General features: G+C 38.8%; 1 protein-coding gene and 1 pseudogene across 8 annotated transcripts in view; both read right to left on the bottom strand.

Moving 5' to 3' along the window:
• Positions 1-16771, bottom strand: part of NEK10 (NIMA related kinase 10) — a 272943-nt gene that overhangs the window by 104207 nt on the left and 151965 nt on the right. The window contains exon 25 of one of the 8 annotated variants that reach the window (XM_050779447.1): positions 11607-11880. The exons of the other annotated variants lie outside the window; for them this stretch is intronic. Coding sequence (XP_050635404.1) covers positions 11832-11880 — 49 coding nt within the window. The 3' untranslated portion in view covers positions 11607-11831. Of the gene's footprint in view, positions 1-11606; positions 11881-16771 lie in introns of those variants that run through there. 8 annotated transcript variants of the gene reach the window in all.
• Positions 10777-11179, bottom strand: LOC126948106 (MICOS complex subunit MIC10-like; annotated as a pseudogene).

Below are 16771 nucleotides of genomic sequence, written 5' to 3'. Positions count from 1 at the left end.
ATCACTATTTCAGGAAAGGATATCAAAAAGTCTGTTTGAAATTTCCCAGCCTCAGATGAACCCGGAAGCATATCAAGCAATTCCAGCTTAACTAAATACCAATAACTCATATAAATATCACCTAGTATGCATCCAAGGATGTGTGTATTTCCAGAAAGAACAAGCCCACTGTGGTAGATGGAGTTGCTGGCCCCAGTTCTTCGCTGCTCTGGGAGCTTCTGTACATCCCACCCTTGCTGTAGCCTCTTCTGGGCAGTGTCCATCATCTTCTCCTGCCTTTGGTTTGACTGTGTTTTCTTCCTTTGACCAATGGAATGTGGAAGTGACAATGAGCCTGATGAGAGCCTCAGTCTGAACAGGTACTGAGGACTTCCATTTATCCTTCTAGGAGCTTCAGTCCACTACTAGAGGAAGAATGTGTCCCAGGGAGCTTCCACCCTCGCAGCCTGGGCCCAGCATAAGACACACAGAACCAGTCTGCCCCCAGACAACCCATATACCAATAGTCTGGAGGAGAACGAGCCTAGCAGGCTCACAAACCTGTGATTCTGAAGTTGAATGCCACTGAAACTTTGTGGTGATTAATGATAAGGTGTTAACATGGAAAAAGCTGACTGATAGAGCCTTCCCCTTTGCTATTCAGCTCTAGCATATAAAGTAGGGGGAAGACTATATTTAAATATGTTGCAGGAAATGACAATATCTCCCATGTTCACTGCTTCTGAAATTGCCACACAATTTACACAACATTTAAATAATCTGCAAGGGTTCATGAATTTATTTTTAAATTTAATTGGATTTAATTTATGTGGAGGCGAGTGTAGTTCCCTTGGACATTTTGTACTAATAGAAGTTTCCTCTAATATAAATGTACATTAAAAAACAAAGTACTAAAAGTACTCAACACACACACACCCTAAATTAAGTAGCTTACTAATTCAGTTCCATAATAAGTACTTGGGTCTCACCTCAGTACTCTAATGGAGTAAAGATTAATACAGTTAGCTTTGACAGTGGGTTAAAATATAAAGAAATTTATAAATTGGCATCAAAACAATCAGGGCAGGTATAAATCAGTATTGACTTTAAAATGATCAACAAATTACTGTTCTTGAGAGGAAGAATTCCTAGTTTAAGATTTACAGTATGTATTTGCAAAGAAAAGTATGATTTCTAGGTCTATCAGTTAAGCATTTTCATATTTAGTGTTTTTCAGTTCAATAATATAGAAATCGGGGAACTGGGGCTGAGATTTCCACAGGGCTCTGCTGGTTCTAACAGTACAAAAAGGATTGCCTGCCATCCCTTTATCAACTGCTCACGTTATTAAAAAAAAAAAAAAATGATTTAACAAGAAGAAAACATGCTCAACACAGAAAATGTCTTTGGCTCCCCACAGACAAATTTCTCATATTCTCATCTATTGAGATATCAGAAGATTTGCTTCATATTTCCAAAAGATCACGAAGCACAAGCTGTGAGTGTTCCATCCATATCCCCTCAAATCCCTTTTGCATTTCCTATTTTTGGTGTGCTTTCACTCCCCGCAGCCAGCACCTGTACTTGTTCGGAGGACAGCTTTCCATTTCTTCCTCAAAAGATAAATTTTCAATGTCTCTTTCATAAGGGCACTAATCCCATTGGTGAGGACAGAGTCCTCATGACCTAATCACCTACCACAGGCCACACTTCCTAATACTATTACGCTGCAGGTTAGGATTTCAATATAAGAATTTTGGAGAGACACAAGCATTCAATCTGTAGCAGACTTTCCTCTTGAAACACTGCTGTTTTTCACTCATCCAGTAAATATGACTAAGCATCTCCAAAATACAGTCACTCTTCTACCTGCTTGGAATATACCAACAAAGACATCTGTCCTTCATGGGGCTTACCTTCTAGTAAGGGACAGGAGGCAGAGAAGATATAAAATGTAAGAAAATAACTTAAAAGTAAATGATATAGTATTTTAATAAGTGAAAAATGCTGTAGGAAAATAAACTTGACTAGAGTAAAGGAGGTCTGGAGAGGAGGTAAGGTAGCAAGTTGCAATATTAGAAAAAATGGTTCCTTCCTCCCTCTCAGATACCACAGAATGACCCTTCAGTGGCTTCCTGCTTCATTCACGCATTCATCTTCTCTTCACACTTTACTCTCTCCTTGGATAATTTCATTCACATCCAAGGCTTCCAGTGAAACCATATGCTGGTAACTCGCAGACCTAATTTTCATTCCTCAAGCCCCTCAAGTGCACACAGAGAAGAAGGCTCTGTTACAAATCACTGATGAAAATAGGGTTAAAGCAGTGGACTCTAAACAATTTGCCTATTTTATAAATTAGAGCAGAGAACTCATCCCAAGTCAACAATGCTTACTTTCTTGAATTTCAAGCACTGTTTCTGAGGTGTATAAAACAACCCTGCAAGAAAAAGGCCTGAGTATCTGCAACAGGAAGATAGCTCCCTGGGAGATATCTTAAAGCCCTGGGCCTGTGACTGTCTTTGCCCCCACATTACTTCCTGAGGCAAACATTTCTATTTATTTTTCTACTTCCACCTCTGCTTCCATTTGCACTTCAAACCTAGTCACTTCAAGCAATTCTTTTAAATATGTGTGTGTGCTATGGGAGCTTTTTCTTAATCTACAAGACTCCAGGGTGACTACTCTGCGTCCCAGGGAACGTTTCTGATGTCAAGAGTTAATGTTTCCAGGATATCTGCTGGCTTCAGATTTGCCCCTAATTCCTGGTGTGTCCAGCATTACCACATTAGCAGTTAAATTTATCCTCTGAACGCTAGTTCTTTCCTCAAAAGACAAGATTATAATATCTGACAACTAAGAGTTTATAAGAACTAGTTTATTTTCACCAGGTATGAGAAATTGAAGATGAAATTAAAACCTTAAGATAAATTGAAAAACTATCATTGCAGAAGTAACTCATTGACAATATAATGCTATAGCATCTTGGAAACAGTGACATTTAGAGATGTCATAAAAGAAAATGTTCCCTTAACAAGTGTTAGAAAATACTAATAAAAGAATCTCAAGGAGTTTGGGACGCAGTGAGGGCTAAATTGTTTGAAGACTATTACAATAGTCTTACAAAAGAGACTTACAGTAGTAAGTCTATTTTATTGAAGTTATTTATCCAATAATATTTGCTTCATTAGGTAAAGAGAGAAAAGGGATTTTTGCATCCCACTGCAATGTGTTAATTCTGAGTCTATTAAAAAGCACATTTAGTTCTCAGGTATTGGCTATCACACCTTCATCTCCCGGGAGTACCTTAAATATAAAGGAGAAAGAGAACTAACTTATCACTGTTCCTGAAAAAGGAACATAAACCTTCTGTCTGAAGGTTTAAGATCCACTATTTGTGCATTCAAGGAGGCAAAACTCATGAGAATAAAATGCTGACCTGAGGTGACATAATTAAGTCTGTGTGCCATAAATACCATTTATTTAGACTGAAAATCAAACGATGCTCTAATTATAATTCATTGTACAGCATGTAGCAATATAAGATGAATCAAATGTGTGTGTGTGTACTCTTGTGTGTATGCATGTGTTTGTGGATGTCTGTGTGTTTGTATGTGTATGTGAATGTTTGTGTGCATGTCCATGGATATTTATGGTTGCGGAACGGTAGGTACACCGTTGCTGAGAAATGGCTCAAAAAACCATCACTATGGTAGGATAGGAGTTAATGAGAACTAATGAGGATGCAGAAACTTGGAAAAACCCTGAGGAAATAAATCTCAGTGTATTTTCTGGAAAGAGTGAGCAACATAATATTCAGATATATGGTGAGATAAGCATAGTTTAGCAGAAAAGACACTAAGCAGAATCATGAATGTAGAGAGATCCATCCATGCCTTGATCTTTTTCTATGAGGTCCTACTTAGTATAAGCACTTAATAGCATTGATAAAATATAATCTGGTCCCACTGGAGCCACAAAAATTAAAGAGCACCCTGATCAGCCTTATGGCATTCTCCACTATGGAGGAGTAAAGGGATTGAGCCCGAAAAGAGACTGGAAGGCTGGGCAAGCCCACTAATGCAGTGATCAGGGAAATGAGAAGATGAAAGCCATAGGACTTCAGAATTGATTGGATGTGGGGAGGAGAAAAAGAGAAAGGAAAGATGATCCCCTCCTCCTCTAGGCTCCAAGTATTTGGTTCTGGTGACTAAATGGGTATAAGAGTCATTAACACAGATACAGGAGGAGCAGATGTGCAGGAAGAAACTACATCAATTTGGAATATATTAATTCATGTATGTCTGCAAGATCCACAATTGGGGATATTCAATGGGCAACATCATTCCAGATGTGAAGAGTCTCTCAAAACCTTATCTTTAGAGCATGTGCTGTCTATAAGCCTGGTATCACGGAAATGTTCTCAGCTCATAGGTGACTACTGCCATTAAGTAGTTAGTTAAAAAGATTTGATACCTAAACAGCTCTGACTTTTCTGAACACAAACCTCTTACAGAGAGACAAGAGAATGAGATGACACATTCAAGAGCTGTGGAATAATATCCTATGCCATTAAAAGAAATTGGCACACCTTTAACGCAAATTTGAGAGCCTGCCTGCTTCTGTACTGCATCCAGCATTGACAGCTTTATCCACTAAAAATACAAGACAGTCAGTTAAATTTGAATTACTTTTAAAAATGCAATAGTTGGAACATATGCTAAAAAATACAGTAAACGGGACATAAACTAAAATGTTCATTGGTGTTTATTCAAAATTCAAATTTCATTGGATCCCCTGCATTTCATTTGGCAATCCTAAATTGCAGTATTATTCATGTACTCTCCTTTCTTAGTGTTTAAGTCATCTTTATTCTAGAAAGGCACAAAAAGAGCTATTTAAACACTATCTATGGTTTTCTGTACTTACGTTACAAAAATAGCAAAGCAGAGTATTTATATGGGGCATCTGGGACACTTCTCTAAATGCTTTCTATTTCTCTCATGTTGCATGAAGCTGGGTATTAACATGCCTTAACAACCAATGAAATCAATGATTTAAAAGTTCTTTAAAATATAAGCAGCATCTTAAAGTACAAAACACATTTGAATATACGAAATGTTAAATTCAGGCCTAGTTTTTACAAACATTTTTACCAAATGTCTCTGTAAATGTTAAGTTAAATAATAAACAAACTGGAGTAGAAGCCATCAGAATAGCCTCCTTAGTCCCATAGCAAAGGTGGGTCATGACTGGTTTCTAGATGCCGGACCCTTTTATTAGGTCACCTAGCTCCTATGGATTATGTTTAGGGACATGCATGTGAACAAAACCAGAATATTTCACCCCCCAAAAAGCACTTCTTTGGCATATTTCCATATAGGTATTCAAAGGAACTGCAAACCACAGAAATCTTGAAAATCTGTCCTTTGTGGAGGATATTTGCATCTGTAGAGAAAATCTACACTCATGAAACAAACAGTTAGGCTTTCTCTGAGCCCACTTCCACCCCACTCCCATCCGAATCTAGGAAAGATTAACTCACAGGAATGAGAGGGAGAGTATGACACCTTTGAAAGTCTGACAGAGACATGTTACCACAGGCCACCATCTATTCTTTCTGAGAACTGCTATCTGTGAAATTTCATGTGTCTTAGTGTGTTTTCTGTTGCTTATAACAGAATACCTGAAACTAGACAATTTATAAAGAAAAGGAACTTATTTCTTACAGTTCTGGAGGCCGAAAATCCAAGGATGAGGGGCTGCATCTGGTGAGGGCCTTCTTGCTGGTGCGGACTTTCTGCAGAGTCCTGAGGCAGCACGAGGCATCACGCAGCAAAGGGGCTGAGAGTGTTCACTTGGGTCTCCCTCTTTTTATAAACCTCTAGTCCCATTCTCATAATAACTCATTAATTCTTTAATCCATGAATGGATCCTCATGATCCACTGGATCATAAGGGCTCTCCTCTCATGATCCAATGATCTCTTAAAGGTCCCATATCCTAATACTGCCGCATGGGGAATTAAGTTTCAACATAAGTTTTGGAGGGAACAAACCTTCAAACCATAGTACTCTGTATAACAAGACCACCTTCACTAGCCAGGCCTTTTCTTGTCCCTCCCTCCCATAACCTGTCTTGCCACTGTAGCAGGACAATTTTCAGACAAAACTCCTCAGACACCGAGTTAAAGAAGGAAGGGGTTTATTCGGCCAGAGGCATCAGCATGACTTCTGTCTCACGAGCTGAGCTCCCCGAGTGGGCAATTATTGTCCCTTTTAAGGGCTCACAACTCCAAGGGGGTGCATGTGAGAGGGTCATGATTGATTGAGCAAGCATGGGGTACGTGACTGGGGGCTGCAGGCACCAGTAATTAGATCGGAACAAAACAAGATAGGGATTTTCACAGTGCTTTTCTATACAATGTCTGTAATCTATAGATAATAGAACCGATTAGGTCAGGGGTCGATCTTTAACTACCAGGCCCAGGGTGCGGCGCCAGGCTGTCTGCCTGTGGATTTCATTTCTGCCTTTTAGTTTTTACTTCTTCTTTCTTTGGAGGCAGAAATTGGGCATAAGACGATATGAGGGGTGGTCTCCTCCCTTACCACAATCCAAGCCCCTATTCCTTCTGTAACTTCTGGATGGTATAAAACCTGCAGGCATCTGGCCTTTTCTAAGTTTTCATATTTCATATTGTTCTCACGTACACATGTGCAAGTAATAATTTATATACCTTTCTCCTATCAAATTATTATGCATTTGTTTTATGGACTCAAACTATCAAACCTTCAGAAAGGTAAGGAAGGAGGAAGTTATCTTCACTCCTACACATGATTCAGACCCCTAAATAACATTTTATGAACCAGAGTGACAAGACACTCCACTTGGAAGAGTTATCAGTGTACTTTTTATGAATGAGTGGTAGATAACTGCTATAACTAAAATAGATCCATTATTTGATAGATTAATGCACTACTTCTTCAAGTTAGGGAAACATTTGTTATCTAATATACATAAAATTCATAACAGTAAAAAACAGAAGAGATTGACAGTGCATTATGCAAACCAGGACCCATGAATACCAGTGTAGCTGTTGATCTGCCTTTAATTAGTTTCTTGTTTTTACTGCAAAATGATGAGTCAAATTAGACTCAATTTTCATCTCCCCACTAGGATCAGCAGACATTGACCAAATGACACAATTGATTGCAGATCATTTTATGCGACACTCCAATTTATGTAGAATCTGTTCATGAGATAATAAATGTGCAAGTGCCATGAAAAATACTAAATACTACACAACTGCAAAGTGGTATTATTACATAGAGAGATCTGTCACATTTCATAGGGACTGTGACAATAAGTGAGCTAGAAAAAAACAGGCAGCAGAATAAATATGGTGGTGGAGTGGGGACTGTCATATTCCTGAATTCTGAGGAGTTCTGAGTGGACAACCAAATAGTTGACCTTCAGTCTATTAAAGTCAAAGTCAGGCCAAGAACTTTTACTATTATAGGTAAAAATGTTGCTAGTGGTGACAGGGGTGTCAGTTATCCTTTCCATTAGGTCCAGTTTGGTAAAAGTATGTATGATCCCAAAACACGAGTGGCAGCCTACTCTCACCCTGTCTCACCCATGTTAGCCTCCCTCCTGATCTTTGCCCCTAGTTCATGGAAACCCCTATCTGGCATGTTTACCCATTCATCTCCAAGCAATACTATGTGCCAGGAGCACATACTAGAATACAGGAGCAAACAAACACACACAAAATCCCTGGCCTCATGGAGTTTACATTCTAGTAAAGGAGACAACTAATATACTAATTAATTGATAGATTAAAATTTATTAGATGCCATGAAGAAAATAGACTATTTTTTAAAATAACATTTATCTCATGAATTGACTTTTAAACTGTTCTGTGGCCTTAATAGCCTGTTTGACTTTGGAGGTGAGGTTGGGTAGATATTAATTTCCTCACATCTGCAAGACAGAGAGATAATTTGTAGTATCTAGTCCTTTTCCAAATGCTATGTCCATCAATTAAAGACTGAAAATACCTTCATGACAGATATGCACATCGTTTTAAGATAAAGATTACATTTGTTTTTCAGTGTGGTTTAATCACTGAGGACAGAGTCAACAATATTTTCCAAATTAAATTTGTTCTATCAAAACAAATTCATGAACATGTAAATAATTTTTGATTATTGCTTTGGTACAGTATTAAAATCTGTGTTTTAAGATTTTTAAGCAAAATAAGGCATTTTTATTTTAACAGATAGCTAACACATATTTCAAAGTCACTTTTAAGCATTATAGATGTCTTAACCTGAATCATCACCATATTTGCTCAAAAAATGCTGGACAAATAGATCCTAAATCTGTAAACTTATGTGACTGAAGAACAAAAGAAATGCATTTCTCTTTCACCTCTGAAGCAGAAGTTCCCTCACTGAATATGCAAAATCCTATGGCCACGGCCTTTGACAACTTCCTCACAACCAATTTCACTCTGTCTCCCTATTCCCATTTGCTGAGCAGATACAAAGAAACCTGTCAACAGAAAACACAGATTTGAGGACATTTGAGAACCAAGGAGTGTCCTTTACCCAAAATATCTTCCCTGAGGCCAATGCATGAGTTCTCACAGTTAGTGACTTATTCTTCTATGTTATATACTAGTTATTTCTGGAAAGTACATAAGGAGAAAATGAGGAAGAAGGGTGAAAACATGGGGAACCTAGGACTTGAGCATGTTCGACAGTGTCTGTTGGTTGGTGGTAGACTAAAAGATAATAGCTTGATAAGATACAGAGGCCAAGGCCACACAGGGAACAACTTTATGGTAATTTCCCTCAAACTAGAGTGTGAGATGGAGGCAGGAGAATAGTCTAGAGGCAGGGAACATAAGGCCAATTCATGCTGACTTCCTAGAACTAAATTAAATGGAAACACTTTAGCTATGACAGGAAACATCCTCTCCATTTACATTGGGCGTACCCCAAGTAAATGACTTTGTAACTTTAGTTTATTCTCTTCATTTACATACAGCATACACCAAGTAACCAATGGAAACCTCTACAGGGTATTTAAACCGCAGAAAATCCTGTAACAGGGCTCTTGAGCCCCTATGCTCCACCCACTCCCACCTGTGGAGCATACTTTCATTTTCAATAAATCTCTGTTTTTGTTGCTTCATTCTTTCCTTGCTTTGTGCGTTTTGTCCAATTATTTGTTCAAGATGCCAAGAACCTGGACTCCCTCCACTGGTAACAAGATGAAGACAGAATAGGGGGAATAAAGAAAGAAGGGGTTTTGAAGAGGAAGGGAGGACGAATTTTAAGTCACATTTTATTAAAACTGAACGTTGCTGTCTGTACCTCTGACGACAACAAGCCGTTTTCCTTGGTATTTTGCTTTGTTGACATTCTGGTTTGCCATAATTGGTCATCATTTCTACTAACCTGACCAAAAATTAAGGTTTGAAAAAATGAGCAATTGTCCAATATATGACTCCTAGGTTTTGTAAACCAAAACTAAAATTCTAAGCCCCTCGACCGACTCCATGGACCCCTCCTCTAGGCCAAGGGAATTCCAAAGAAACCTGAAAAACTAGTTCAGGCCATGATAGGAAAGGATACTCAAACAGGCCTCATTATACTCTCCTCTGGTTGGAATTCAGCCACAGCTGACCAGCATTAACATTACAACAGCGATCTCAGGACTGATCTCTGTAGGAATAAGATACCAAATTCCAACCTGACTCTAGTGTAGCATCACATGACAGATAGGCCTATGAAAAAAATCAAAGTATTTTATCCCAAAATATGTTCCTTTGACATATTTTTAAAGGCCCTGCAAAGCTGTCTCTTGTGGGGGAAATTCATTTTGTAGAGAATCCCCTTCCCTTTCCAGGTCTTTTTCTGATTCTGAAGAGATTAGCTGAGAGTCTAGAACCTTTTAAAGGTCGGAATCGAAAGCATTTGCCATCTATTGCCTCAAAGGGCAGCCACCTATGCAACTTCATCTACATGATAAGAACCTTGGTCTCCACAATCCCATATCTTAACCCAGACACTTGTTTCCACTGATTCCAGGTCTTTAGGTAATATCAGTTTTAACTAATCATCAATCAGAAAATCTATGACGCCCACCCCCACCACCTGCTTCAAGTTGTCCTACCTTTCTGGACCAAGTCAATGTATACCTTACATATGTTGATTGATTTCTTAGCTCTCTGTAAAAGCTATAAAACCAAGCTGTAACCCAACCACCCCTAGGCACACGTTATCGGGACCTCCTGAGGCAGTGTTACTGGTCACGGTCCTCACATATGGCTCAGAACAGATCTCTTCAAATATTTTACGGAGCTTGGCTTTTTTCATCAATAATTCCTAGGTAAAAGTTAAAAAGTGAGAGTCCATATTTACTACCATTTTACCTACACTAAATTGCTAATTTCCCTCCTCCTGTAAGCAAGAAGCTGAATGGCCTACCTCAACTTGCCTTTACTTATTCAAGTCATTCAAATGCAATGCAGGCAGCTTTTACTTTCTTTTTTTTTTTTTTCCTATTTTTGTTTAATTTATTTAAAACCACCTCCTCACAATTTCCAGAGAGAAAATACAAAACGAGAAGCAGACTTGGTTTCAAATACATAACCAGGTGCTGGAGTTTAAAGCATTACTGATAACATTGTTACAGAAGAATGGCAGCTTACTCCAGGGCACTTCAATATTCCTGAAGAATAAACATGATTTCTCTTGTCCTCCCACTGGGATGTTCTCAGGTGAAATCACTGTTCCTGTTCTTTGACATATTTTCCGTATAGAAGATATGGAGCCTGGAAATCATGCTGACAGTTGGAGTAAGCCATTCCTAATCCCATTCTAGAACTGAAGGCTAATCGCCACATTCTTCTTTTAAAGGTGAGAAAACAATTCCAAATCCAAAACCAGTACCTATCTTCACGACCGCATCTGCCAGACACGGCCCCACTTCCAGCCGAGCTCCAACTCCGACATGTACCCCACTTGAGCCTCCAATTTTCCTCTCGGCCGGCCCCCCGGCCCACTCCAACCCCTGCAAGTCTCGCGAGCTACTTCCTTTAAAAGCATTACCATTGAAAACTTCCATAGTTTTTGACTCTTAACACCATCAAAATTAGTCTTAATCTCTGAACACATAAAGATAATCATTTCTTCTCTCGCTCAGCACAATAACTATAGATTTTCAAAACAGAGGGCAATAAAGCACTTTATTTAGGTTCCAGATTTATTGTGTTCCATTTAGGAATGAACTACTATCTGGGTAACCCATGGGATGCCAACTCTATACAGCAAGAATAAATCAATTTAGCAATGGACCTGGTGTGGCTGAATGGAATGACACTTCAAAATTGTAGGATTCTGGAAAATAAGATATTTGCTTTGTGCCTTAGCTTCCTTTCTTATACAATAGGAAAATGACCTGTTCAGTGTGTTATAAGAATTGCCAAATGCAATACATTTTTAAAATATAAGGCATAGAATATCTTCATATTTACTCAAATAAGTTTTAACTCTTCTCCTTTCCTTGAATGTTGGCAGTTTAAATGAGAGAAAGGCAAAAGGTAAACAGAAAGCTGAAATAAGGATTGTAATTTGTTTTGTTTATCACACTTAAAGAGTGTATGAATCCATTCTTGCACTACTATAAAGAAATAGCTGAGCCTAGGTAATTTAGAAAGAAAAGAGGTTTAATTGGCTCACGGTTCTGCAGGCTGTACAGGAAGCATGATGACATCTGCTTCTTGGGAGGCCTCAGGAAGCTTCCAATCATAGCAGAAGGCAAAGGAGGAGCCAGCACGTTTTATGTGGCCAGAGCAGGAGCAGGAGAGCGAGGGGAGAGGTGCTGCACACTTTAAACAACCAGATCACATGAAAACTCACCATCATGAGAACAGCACCAAGGGAGAAATTCTCCCCCATAATATAATCACCTCCCACCAGGCCCCACCTCTAACATACGGGATTAAAATTCCACATGAAATTTAACTGGGGACACAGATCCAAACCATATCAGAGAGTAGACCTTCATTGTACCAACACTAAAGTTTCACTGATTTTTAAATTGACATGCAAATTACTGTAAAATTTTTCTCTACTTTCTCAAATTTATAAAAAGTATAAACTAACCAGCTTTATGAATGGGGTCATTGAGAAATAAAAGAAACAGAAAGAAAAGAACTCCTGCCCAAGAGAAGGGTCCTCAATAGTCAAAGACAAATAATTCTAGACAGTATCATCACAAATTCAATACAGTAAATATAGTTGGATAAATATATATTGAGTACTGCAGTCTAAAAACAAAACACATTCTCTTCAAGGAATTCATAAAACTTACATAAACTTTTCTATATATCAGGTGTGGCAAACTATTACTTTGGTGATCTATTGAGAAAACACTTTTACTAGTACATATGCCCTTGTGTAGCCCCTCCATACGTTATTTCTGGGTTTGGCCACGTGACTGGCTTTAGTCAATGGGACATTAGCAATTGTGATTCATGCCCGTACATGCAGGCTATATTTTCAGAACTCTAACTTTTGGACCATTCCCTCTCAGATTCCAACCACGATACTGAAAAACCCAAAGCCCGGTCTAGCCATTTAAACATTTAAAGAGAACACATGGAAGTAAACCAAGAACCCAGCCAACATCCTGGGATAAGCTCCCAGCCAACAGTCAGTACCAACATCCTCCTTAAAAGAGATTCCTCCCATTCCAGTTGAGTTGCCCTAGTTAATGCCACATGGAGCAGAGATAAGCTGTTATTAACAAGCCCTGTTCAAACTGCAGAATTTGAGCAAATAAATTATTATTATTGTATTAAACCAATAAGTTGGGGATAAATGCTATGCAATGATTATCTGAATCATCAGAGTATGAACCATTTCTCAATTTATTCTAAACTATAATTGTACAAGCTGTATTCTGACATAGTAAAGCCAAATAAAATATAAGCTTTGAACAAAGAGAAAAAAAAAACTTTGAAATAAAAAACATTTTATAAATTACTTATTAGTGATAAAGATAAAAAATTTTATTGACAGGCTACTTAGAAAATAAGGACGATGAAAATGATGACTAACCCCTGATTTTTTTTATTTTGCCCAAATTTCTATCTAAGGCGTCTGGTGAGTCATGCCCTCAGATAGGTTTTATTTAACTCTACGTATCATGATTTACTTTCCAACACAACTCTGGCATAACATTACAAAATAAAGAAGAAAATCCTGTATTAGTGTGTTCTCACATTGCCATAAAGACATCCCTGAGACTGGGTAATTTATAAAGAAAAGAGCTTTAACTGGCTCACAGGCTATAGAAGAGGCGTGGCTGTGGAGGCCTTGGGGAACTTTGACTCATGGCAGAAGGTAAAGTGGGAGCAGGCATCTTCGCATGGCCAGAGCAGGAGGAAGAGACAGAGTGGGGAGGTGTCACACACTTTTAAACAACGAGATCTTGTGAGAACTCTATGACAAAAACAGCATCACCAAAGTGGGACATCCGCCCCCATGACCCCATCACTTCCTAGCAGGCCCCACCTCCAACACTAGGGATTACAATTCAACATGAGATTTGGGCGGGGACACAAATCCAAATCATGTCACTTCCCAACTCATTCTGTGACGTCAGTATTAACCTGCTACAAAACCCAGGCAAATAAAATCACAAGAAAGAAAACAGACCAATATCTCTTACAAATATAGACACAAAAATCTTCAATAAAATACTAGTAAAGTGAACCCAGCAACATATGAAAAGAATTACACTAGTACCCCCTTAACCAGGGAAAATATGTTCTAAGACCCCCAGTAGATGCCTGAAACTGAAGATAGTACCAAACCCTATATGAACTGTTTTTCCTAGATACACGTATCTATGATAAAGTTTAATTAATAAATTAGATACAGTAAGAGATTAACAATAACTAATAAAAAAATAGAAGAATGATAACAATATGCCAGCATAACTACTTTGATGTTTTGGAGCCATTATTAAGTAAAATAAGGGTTACTTAACAGAAGAACTGAGATACCATGACAGTTGACCTGATCACTGAGATAGCTAAGTGACTACTGTGTAGATAGAGCATGCAGTGTGGATACACTGGAAAAAGAGCAGATTCACATCCCAGATGAGAAGAAGCAGGACAGTGCAAGATTTTACCACACTGTACAGAATGGTGTGCAATTTAAAACTTACAAAGTGTATTTCTGAAATCTTCCATTTACTATTTTCAAACTGCAGTTGACTGAAACTGTGGAAAGAGAAATCATGGATAAGAAGGGAGTACTGTGGGCCAGGCGCAGTGGCTCACATCTGTAATCCCAGCACTTTGGGAGGCTGAGGCAGGTGGATCACGAGGTCAGGAGTTTGAGACCAGCCTGACCAACACAGATAGTGAAACCCTGCCACTACTAAAAATACAAAAATTAGCTGGGCTTGGTGGTGCATGCCTGCAATCCCAGCTGCTCAGGAGGCTGAGGCAGGAGAATCCCTTGAACCTGGGAAGTGGAGGTTGCAGTGAGCCAAGATCACGCCACTGCACTCCAGCCTGGGTGACATTTCGAGTCTCCATCTCAAAAAAAAAAAAGAGGGGACTACTTTGTTATCCATGACCAAGTGGGATTTGTCTCAGAAAAGCAAGGTCAGCTCAAAATACAAAAATCAATCAAGGTAAAACACCACATTAACAGAATGAAGTCTTAAAAAAAAAATGATCATCTTATTAAATGCAGACAAGAGCATTTGACAAAATCCAACTGTCTTTCATGATAAAAGCACTCAGACATGGGCATCCTTGCCCATGCCTATGTCTTGAATGGTATTGCCAAGGTTTTCTTCTAGGGCTTTTATGGATTTAGGTCTAACATTTAAGTCTTTAATCCATTTTGAATTAATTTTTGTATAAGGTGTAAGGAAGGGATCCAGTTTCAGCTTTCTACATATGGCTAGCCAGTTTTCCCAGCACCATTTATTAAATAGGGAATCCTTTCCCCATTTCTTGTTTTTGTCAGGTATGTCAAAGATCAGATAGTTGTAGATGTGTGGTATTATTTCGGAGGGCTCTGTTCTGTTCCATTGGTCTACATCTCTGTTTTGGTACCAGTACCATGCTGTTTTGGTTACTGTAGCCTTGTAGTATAGTTTGAAGTCAGGTAGCATGCCGCCTCCAGCTTTGTTCTTTTTGCTTAGGATTGTCTTGGCAATGCAGGCTCTTTTTTGGTTCCATATGAAATTTAAAGTAGTTTTCTCCAATTCTGTGAAGAAAGTCATTGGTAGCTTGATGGGGATGGCATTGAATCTATAAATCACCTTGGGCAGTATGGCCATTTTCACAATACTGATTCTTCCTATCCATGAGCATGGAATGTTCTTCCATTTGTTTGTGTCCTCTTATTTCATTGAGCAGTGGTTTGTAGTTCCCCTTGAAGTGGTCCTTCACATCCCTTGTAAGTTGGATTCCTAGGTATTTTATTCTCTTTGAAGCAATTGTGAATGGGAGTTCACTCATGATTTGGCGCTCTGTTTGTCTGTTCTTGGTGTATAGGAATGCTTGTGATTTTTGCAGATTGAATTTTTATCCTGAGACTTTGCTGAAGTTGCTTATCAGCTTAAGGAGATTTTGGGCTGAGATGATGGGGTTTTCTAAATATACAAGCATGTCATCTGCAAACAGGGACAATTTGACTTCTTCTTTTCCTAACTGAATACCCTTTATTTCTTTCTCCTGCCTAATTGCCCTGGCCAGAAGTTCCAACACTATGTTGAATATGAGTGGTGAGAGAGGGCATCCCTGTCTTGTGCCAGTTTTCAAAGGGAATGCTTCCAGTTTTTGCCCATTCAGTATAATATTGCAATGGCAACAAAAGCCAATATTGACAAGTGGGATCTAATAAAACTAAAGAGCTTCTGCACAGCAAAAGAAACTACTATCAGAGTGAACAGGCAACCTACAGAATGGTAGAACATTTTTGCAAGCTACTCATCTGACAAAGCGCTAATATCCAGCATCTACAAAGAACTCAAACAAATTTACAAGAAAAAAATCAAATAACCCTATCAAAAAGTAGGTGAAGGATATGAACAGACACTTCTCAAAAGAACACATTTATACAGCCAACAGACACATGAAAAAATGCTCATCATCACTCGCCATCAGAGAAATGCAAATCAAAACCACAATGAGAGACCATTTCACACCAGTGAGAATGGTAATCATTAAAAAGTCAGGAAACAACAGGTGCTGGAGAGGATGTGGAGAAATAGGAACACTTTTACACTGCTGGTGGGACTGTAAACTAGTTCAACCATTGTGGAAGACAGTGTAGCGATTCCTCAAGGATCTAGAACTAGAAACATCATTTGAACCAGCCATCCCATTACTGGGTATATGCCCAAAGGATTATAAATCATGCTGCTATAAAAACACATGCAAATGTATGTTTATTGCGGCACTATTCACAATAGCAAAGATTTGGAACCAACCCAAATGCCCATCAATCATAGACTGGATTAAGAAAATGTGGCACATATACACCATGGAATACTATGCAGCCATAAAAAAGGATGAGTTCATGTCCTTTGTAGGGACATGGATGAAGCTGGAAACCATCATTCTCAGCAAACTGTCACAAGGACAGAAAACCACACACCACATGTTCTCACTCATAGGTGGGAATTGAACAATGAGAACACTTGGACACAGGGTGGGGAACATTACACACCAGGGCCTGTGGTGG

The sequence above is a fragment of the Macaca thibetana genome, chromosome 2 (genome assembly GCF_024542745.1).
Source record: "Macaca thibetana thibetana isolate TM-01 chromosome 2, ASM2454274v1, whole genome shotgun sequence".
NCBI classification, from domain to species: domain Eukaryota; kingdom Metazoa; phylum Chordata; class Mammalia; order Primates; family Cercopithecidae; genus Macaca; species Macaca thibetana.
Note: the sequence above shows the minus strand (reverse complement) of the source record. Positions and strands in the feature narration are given on the sequence as shown.